Below are 9,092 nucleotides of genomic sequence, written 5' to 3'. Positions count from 1 at the left end.
CGCTAGGAGAGACCAGACGCGTCAAGACGCAAGGACCACACAATCCGCTCAATTTGACACAAAACCCGTTCGATACTTTGCGAACCCAGTGAGCGACGCTTCAGGACTCAAGACAAGGAATCCAAATGGTCGACCGCGATTTCAGTTAACGCCGCGACGAGTTCTACGACCTGGAATACATACAATCTACAACAGAACCGACTCAGGACACCCCTTGGACTACCAGTGATACTTCTACAGGATTACCAAGTGCACCACCAATTTTATGCACTTATTGGTTGGTTTTCTATTACTTATTCGACTAATCTATCTATTATTCTTAGAGCATTTAGGACTAAATGCTGGAGGGCGTGTGTAACGATTGCACTCTTGTGCTGAGCGCGCGCAAGCGCGCTCCTTGCTATGAAGGTGTTGTGGGTGCTTGTAGGTGCTTTTTTCGTTATTAGTTAGCCTACTTGTATCCACTACACGTGTAACCGCATATATAAAGAGTCTTCGGGCTAAGGGTTAGGGGATTCTTTTCCCCTTCTCGACGCTCGATTACTGATTACCCCAGTCAGTGTATTGAGTGCGCTGGTAAAGAAGAGAATCTTCCTCATGTAAGGCTATTCTACATATCCTTACATATTTTTGACTGTATAAATCAATCCCCATCGATCCTGCTGGGTCGTGAGCGTTGTCTAGGGTCTGATCAACCCTTGGCATTGTCTCATTGCCTGGCGCGAAGAGCAAGTGAGTTTTGAAAGAGATTTGTAGAGAGAGACAGCAACTACTTACTGGTTGGCCCCCAGTGAGCGAAAATGATCTGGAGCATAGCAAAACGCTTCCTGATCGCAACAAAAACCCCTATCGATACGGTTCGATGTCCTAGACATCGCGAGGACCTTCCCAAGGACGACGTTGAAGACGCTGAGCACACATATCCAGGTTTAGAGAACATAGTGAGTAGTGCTAACACAGATGCTGGACATTTAAACTACCTAGGCACTACTTCCTACCTCAAGACAGTGATTTCGATGCTGAAAGGCAACCTCATCATTCCAGTAAGCTCATATTCGTCTAACAAAGTCCTTACCATTGTCCCAAAGCGCAAGTCCTTGTCCCTTGTGGGCTTAAGGCAAAACCAATCACAATCCAGTGATAAGTCCACGTCTATTGCAGGCCGGTGGCACGCTGATGATCTACCAGGACGTAAGACATTGTCTCTTAGAGGCTGGATGCAACCTGAAGACCAATTACTACTGAAATACCATAGTTACATTCACATAGCAGTACATAGAACAGAGACTGAGCGAATGAGCATGCATATAGGTAGTACAAAGGGTGAAATGCATGCAAACCACACCCAGGATGAGACCAGCGTTAAGCTTTTCGCCAGCGAAGTCTCAGGAAAGAACCATCAGATTGCAGTCAAGGAATCGAGCAATCATGCAAGTGAACAATTAGTACATACAAGAGACAAGAAAGACACAAGCAAGCTTGCATACCAGGACAAAAAGGATCCATTAGTATTGACTGACAAGAGCAAGTATGTTGCTAGAGAGCATCTAACAGTGATTTTGGAATGGCACCCTAGTCCAAAAGAACCCCTCACATCACCAGGAGGTAAGACCTCGATCACAGAAGATTGGAGGCGTCCTGAAGACCTAATCATGAGATATAAGACCTTACCTATCAGAGGCAGAAGGCTTTCGACTTTACTTAGCATACAAGAAAGACAGGTAATGAGTACTGCAAAAGCACATATAGTTAGACAGAAGCACATCATAGGAAGTCCACTCATCATAAGAATAGCTAGCATTGGTACTCAGAGGACTAGCATCAAGGATTCAAGCAGTCGAGTACAGGCAATTGACATTGATGGTTCAGTCAGTCGAGTTCACAGAGAACAAATATATTTAGCTAGCAGCAGTACTCAGGCAATTGCTATCAAGCTTTTTAGCAATTGAGTTCACAGAGAACAGGCGATTAGCTTCAAGGATTCAGTCAATTGATTAATAGAGGCGAACACCAAGAAATCAGTTTGCCAACAAGGATTCAGGCATTGCAACATTACCCTGCATCAAGAGGATTCATTCCAGCAGGTGAAGAGAACGTTCAAAGGTACAAATAGACTAGATACATTAATATATACTAGTAAACTAGTTAGTCCCTTCCATCACAAGATAGACATTGACAACTTGAACAAGAAAACACATAGATTTGATAGAATGTATCAGGAGAAGGAGAAGGAAACTCCTACAACAAACAAAGGCAAAGCCCATTGGAACGTACTAAAGAAACACAGAACGTTACAGGAAAGCAAAGGAAATGATGCCAAACATTCAGCAACAGGCTTAGACAAGAAGCTTGCTACAGGAAATCAGTATTTGCTAACAGAATTGTAAAGTAAACCTGAAGAACAGCTCAGAAATTCGACCAGAAAGAAAGATCCAGGCAAGAATTCCTCAAATCATAGGAAGAAAGCAAAAGCAAACAAGTGCAGAGCTTTAGGCACTAGGAACAATGATCAGACAGCATTGAGAGATTACAGTAAGATTGAATCTGTAGTACAGAGAGCCAAATTCGAAGAGATCGGATTTATTCAAGCATTAGAACATTGGGTAATGACCCCCAGAATTGAGAGTCGCATCAAGACTCCCCAGGCTGTCAACAAAATACCACTTCGTTTCCTACGAAATACACATATCTCAAAGGCAGAAAAGGTAGAGAAGGACTTACCTTACACTATTGGTAAAGGTACAGACGTCAAGAAAGTGCTACAGGTACAGAAGCACACATATAGTCACCTCATTTTGGCAGAACAAGGATTTATGTACACTTGGGTTGCAAGAAGCAATATAAATTCAGATACACCACCTATGAACATCAAACCAGTTTGTATGAACACTCTACATAATAGACATCATGATTCAGAAAGTAAGAAAGAGAGCAAGAATGGAACAGGCAGAAATCACTACAGTACAGTAACTCCTATCAGGCACAACAAGCATAAGAATAGATTCAAGCACAGAAATACAACCACACAAGATACAGGCGAACTACATAGTGCAACTACATTGTGTACAACTATATTCATGCATGGAAAGACTTTAGGTAACATTGCAAGGAAAAGGTACATAGATCGAGTGATATTGAGTACAGAAACTGTAAACTATTGGATCACACATCTAGAAACAGACCAGAACTACCTACCAGACTTGTTTTACTCAGCAAACTTGTTGAAATCAAGTACGAAAGTCAGCAACAATCAAGGAAACATCAGAGATATGGTATCAGAAGCCACAGAGGCTTATACAAGTGAAACTACAGGTACTAAGAGGCTCAAGCGTTCCAAGAGTAGGAAAGGAAACAGAGAATTCCTTAAAGCAGACATACAGATGCAATGCACAACACACATTGTTTCCACAAAAGATCTCAGAGAAACCATTCTTTGGAAATACAGTAAATACATTTCAGAAGTTGGTCAATATGTGAAACAAACAGTTTTACAATGCATTTCTCAAGTGTGAGCAAGAATGGCATACAGTTTCAGCAAAGAAAGTGTTATAGACCATTATCTACAGAGAAACAGTATGAATGATGCTAGGCAGACACCTTTGCTATCTTTGAACAGATTAGATGACGATTATTTCATCAGCAAGATATCAGGAACAGTACCAGAAGAGTTCTACACACAGAGAGGACTCAGAAGCATGCAAGAACACAAATGCCATCCAGAGGAGCAAGATACACTCTCAAGACATGTTTCTACAAGGGAAATGACTAGTCAGGCATGGAATAGACTACATTCCAAGTACAAACGACATTCGCTATTACTTTATTAGAATCTGCACACAGTTTCAGGCAGAAATTTCATTGTTAGGCTCAAAAATACTGAGAAAACAAGTAAAGAACTTGAAATTTCAAGATATGCAAATACCAGACATATATTTTACTCTAAGTACTATGGAGAAGACCTTCAGGAAGACCTACAGTGAAGAAATGCACATAGAAACTACTGGAATAGGCATAAGATTTGATCTAAGGACAAAAAGAATGGTTATAGCAACTATAATCATATCAGGCAGTGTATACAGTCTTACAGCATAAGACTCAGAGTGAGCAGCGAACCAGAAGACTTCAAATTGAATTGTACAGACTACAATGGGCATACACATGACAAGAATACAGGAATTGGTCTCACAGGCATTCAAAGGCACATACAAGAAGAATCAGGCTATGTACTAGAGAAAGTACAATGTTTCAATCAAAAGCAAGACTTGTATTATGTCACAAATGGTCGTACACATAGTACAGAAAGAGCTCAGTATATCTCAGAAGCTGGATTACCTTCAGAGAACTTGGAAATCGATTATGCTACACTAGGAAGGAGTACAAGAATGCTAGGAAATGGAAGCTATTAGAATTCGAGTATGAACAGTTATACGAACATTCCACCATTTTCTATATTTCAAATATATCCACTGGTACGGCAGGCATGCTCTACAGACAGTGAGTATGAATTGAGAACTCCAGAGGAAGACTTATACATGTTTAGCAAAGAATTCAACACTCTACAACAGGTATCAGGCATAGGAAAGTATGATTCAAGACTGTCATTATGCTCAGACTACATAGAAGTACAGATTCTATTCGTATATACTCTAGCAAGAGTAAAAGAGTATTCGATACAAAGATACAGACACAGGAACAGATGTTTCCACTGTAACAATGAAGAAACAGTATGTTTTGGCACACAGAGATGCTTTGAGAAAGGAATATTATATCTTCTGGATTGGAAATGTGACAAGACACTCAGGAGTCAACATCAGCATGATATATTCTATATACCTAGGCACTCAGAGACGCATTTAATGAGTAAATACTATTGCAAGCAAGCAAATGAGTACTCATTTGAGGACAAGAACACTTTTTTACAGTATATTGACACAGTACAACAGTATATTTCATTCAGGAACACGTCATATTCATCCATGGACATAACTGATGATTGGAGAACCTTAGCACCAGAGAACAATTTCAATCCTGAATTGTTTGAGTGTATACATGAGCTTTTAGTCAATAAGAAATACCTATCACATGATGATGCATACAGCTGCACATGCAACTACTCATGCAGATCAGTATATCACACATATATGCACCTAATAGCCACATATTTCAGCAATTTTGACACAGTTGAACATTATACAGTGTATACAAAGGATCATAAGGTATTTGTGATAAATTCCGCAGGATCTACAGTTGGAATTAGCAACAAAATCATGACAGTAACAATGAATACTTTAGTACTAGTAGATTTCACACACACTAGAGTTGCAGACCGAATTAGCGTTAGAAAAGTCATTCTAGGCAAAACACTACTTACTCAATTGAGAGTACACAGGTCAGGATCAAGGATAAACTACTGTACCATTGTGAGAATGAAATACAGCTCAAGGAAATTGATACAGTACTTTGATATCAGGCAGTTGGATAACTGTAATATTATACTAGGAACAGTGATTCTTATTCAGCACAACATTTCTACAGGATTTGATACATCTATACTATGGATTAACAGTGCAATACGTCTATCAAAGACAGGAGAACAAGTCTCAGAGGCATACATCAAGGATATCAACAGTTTCAATTGAGAAACTAAGGAACTTGCACAGGTAATTGACAATTGCAATACAGAATTGTATCAGGAAATAGTGGACATGCTACAACTACCTCTCAGAGTCATCAGACAGATGAAATTGCTCAGTAATAAGGACAAAGAATGTCAGTTTCGCAGAGAAATACACTAGGATACTTGGCAAAAACAATTGCAATTCAAGAGAAAGTATCATATCTACACCAGAAGATTCAGTATCACTACAGAATTGAAAGTAATGACCATGCTACTGCTTCAGAAGCTCAGAAAGATCATAGAAGACCCTATAGGACTAAGAACAGTCAGTAATCTCACAGAGCAAAGCAAGGAAACCAAGGAATATTTGTTTCTATCATTAGATATTGGATTTACTAGGCATTCAGCATACAATGGACCTCAGGAGACACATTTCGTTCGGAAAATCAATACCAAAGTATCAGAATATGTATCAGGATATTCAGTACTCATCGAAAGACAGACTAGTTGTCTAAGAATTGTCATGGCATTCGAGAACATTGAGAGATACAATCTACAGGATATTAAGGCTACAGTACACACGTTAGCATACAAGGACTTAGTAATTATACAAACGACAACTTGATACATAGAGAATTATACTTTGAAATATAGTGACAATGACCTAGAAAGGTTATATCAGACACAGACTAGCATATCTCAGCTTTTAGAAAGAAAATACAGCACATATATCAAGCATAGGACCAGTTTCCTTTGGAAAACATTGCTAGAAGACACAATAGTAGTACATCCACATAGTAGAAAGGTCAGAACAATTTGCAAAGGTATAGAATTGGACCTCCAAACAGAGGGCGAGTCTACTAGGAGTACCATACATTGACTCAAGGCACTAGACAAAGTGAAAGTACTCAGCAAGTTGGATATTCAGTAGACAATACCAGAAACGTCACCCCAGAGCAATGAACAATCAAATTTACAAGAATTCATTCAATTGGCACACAAATTGGATACGAAAATTGACAGACAGGTATTTGAACATTATGAGAATAGTATTATCATTGAGGAACATGAGTAATAGAATTCAGTATTCGAAAGCAACACAGAGGAAACGCAATACTAGAATGTATCACAGAATATGGACAATATAGCTCAATTACCATTGGAAACAGACTTTGCACAAGGTTTCAAATACTGAAATCATGAAGGAAACCCATTCAGACATTGAATATTAGATTCAGAACAAATTCAGAGATCCTACAACGAAAATGCATTCATATTTCACTAGGAGGGTGAGAGGTACATACTTCAGCATACATTTTGCATTACCAGGACTCCACTACATGTCAGGAATGCTAGCAAAAGCACAGGAAGACTTGAATATTTGTTTCAAGCACACAGTACGTTTAGGAATACATTTGCATATCACAGAGAATGACTGCACTATGAGAATACAATTGTGAGCAATGATTTCAATCGCAACCTGTGTCAGAAGCATAGGATTGACAAACCAGACAACAGGAGAACGATTGCTTCAATACACACCATTCTACTACTCAGTAGACCTCAAAATTACAAAGTTAAGTATTTGAGAAGACCTACTTCAAGACTTAGAAGTTACCCAGGACTTTCAGACAGAGTTAGTTTTGCTATTTGTTTAGTAAAATTCACAGCACACACGATTTTACCAAGTCAGGCACATAGAACAAAGAGAACATCATGAATTGACTTTGAATTTGTCTACAAGCTTCAGAGAATACAGGACTACATTGTCAGCAATAGATATTCGCTATTCAGGACCATCTATTCAAGACGAAAGCAAGAACTTATTGGCTTTACATGAGAATTATCAACAGTATATAGTCTACAGACAAAACAATTAGCTATAAGAAGGAACAGATCAATTGCACAGTTATGCACACAGTGCATTCCGACAGAACAGAAAGTCAGGACTTATACTCAAGATATTAATGAGTATTCAGACACAATTGTAAGATCAGAAAGTACAAAATGCATGTTGATATCAATAAACTACAGCCACAAGACAAGATATTCAATACAGAATGGATTCAGGACAGGTAATTGTACCAGAAACAGGACTTATGGTCAGACAACAGAGCATACAGAATTATGGGCAATCAATACAATGCTTCAGAGGAGAGATAAGTCGAATAGACAGACTTGTGAACATTGTACAACATTGATATTCGATCTACACAATCCAGGACATACTTCCATTGAGATTATGGAACTACAGGTATACAGAGCAACAATGCTATTACCTAGGTACACAAGTACTTACAGAATCGTCAGGAATATAAAGTACAAGACACTAGAGAGATATTTGCTAAGAGAAAGAACATTGCACTATTGCTATCAAGTATTACTTTCAATACTATTGCACATACACAGACCTAACGAAAGCGAACTGTTTCAAGAAAGAGAAACAGTACAAGACATTGGTTCTAAGGAAAGAAACCAGGAAATAATGCATACAGGCAAGGATACGAACGCTTGGTTGAAAGCAAGATGGAATACAAACAGACATAGATTGAGATTCCATGAGACGATCGCGCAGTTCAAAGCACTACAGGATTACTTGGAGATACAGATACACGCTACTGTCGATACATCATCTTCACAACTAGGAATACTTGATACTATGGATATTCGAACGAACAACAATCCATCAAGACACAAGGTAGCACAGCAGACACAGGAATACAGTATGGAAATGTAGGAAGAACTATCCAAAACGTTGGAAACGAGCACATATAGTCAGTTTTACAAGGTTATCAGTGATATTTTAAGCAATTCAAGCAGGGAACACATTGTATTATCACTGGAAGGCAAAGGTAATACACCTTATTAGCATTAGACATTGTTAGTGTCATCAATTAGGACCAGGAGACACACAATAGACCAGTACAAGTCTATTAACAAATTTGATACTACCATTAACTATGTTTTCGAGTGCAAAGGACTACAGAACACTACTTTACTCCTTAGAAATACACAGGATACTTCCCCAGACGCCGCTATTCATCTATTAGGACATCAGGCTACTATCCTACAGGAATACCAACTTCGACGACCCTTACGTTTGATAGCGAACTCGCTATTACGTTTTCGATACCAGGGCAAGTACGCTAGGAGAGACCAGACGCGTCAAGACGCAAGGACCACACAATCCGCTCAATTTGACACAAAACCCGTTCGATACTTTGCGAACCCAGTGAGCGACGCTTCAGGACTCAAGACAAGGAATCCAAATGGTCGACCGCGATTTCAGTTAACGCCGCGACGAGTTCTACGACCTGGAATACATACAATCTACAACAGAACCGACTCAGGACACCCCTTGGACTACCAGTGATACTTCTACAGGATTACCAAGTGCACCACCAATTTTATGCACTTATTGGTTGGTTTTCTATTACTTATTCGACTAATCTATCTATTATTCTTAGAAGCTATT

At 39.1% G+C, this 9,092-nt stretch overlaps 1 protein-coding gene across 1 annotated transcript; it reads left to right on the top strand.

The window, feature by feature from the left end:
* Nucleotides 1-800: 800 nt before the first annotated feature.
* On the top strand, nucleotides 801-8,990 carry FOMMEDRAFT_160145 (uncharacterized protein; the record flags this gene model as incomplete). The annotated part of the gene is made up of 2 exons (XM_007269981.1): nucleotides 801-1,191; nucleotides 8,668-8,990. The coding sequence occupies 2 exons, from the start codon at nucleotides 801-803 to the stop codon at nucleotides 8,988-8,990; spliced, it is 714 nt and encodes a 237-aa protein (XP_007270043.1).
* Between the last annotated feature and the right edge of the window lie 102 nt (nucleotides 8,991-9,092).

Source organism: Fomitiporia mediterranea, assembly GCF_000271605.1.
Source record: "Fomitiporia mediterranea MF3/22 unplaced genomic scaffold FOMMEscaffold_11, whole genome shotgun sequence".
NCBI lineage: Eukaryota > Fungi > Basidiomycota > Agaricomycetes > Hymenochaetales > Hymenochaetaceae > Fomitiporia > Fomitiporia mediterranea.
The sequence above is the reverse complement of the archived record's forward strand: the minus strand, read 5'-3'. Positions and strand labels throughout refer to the sequence as shown.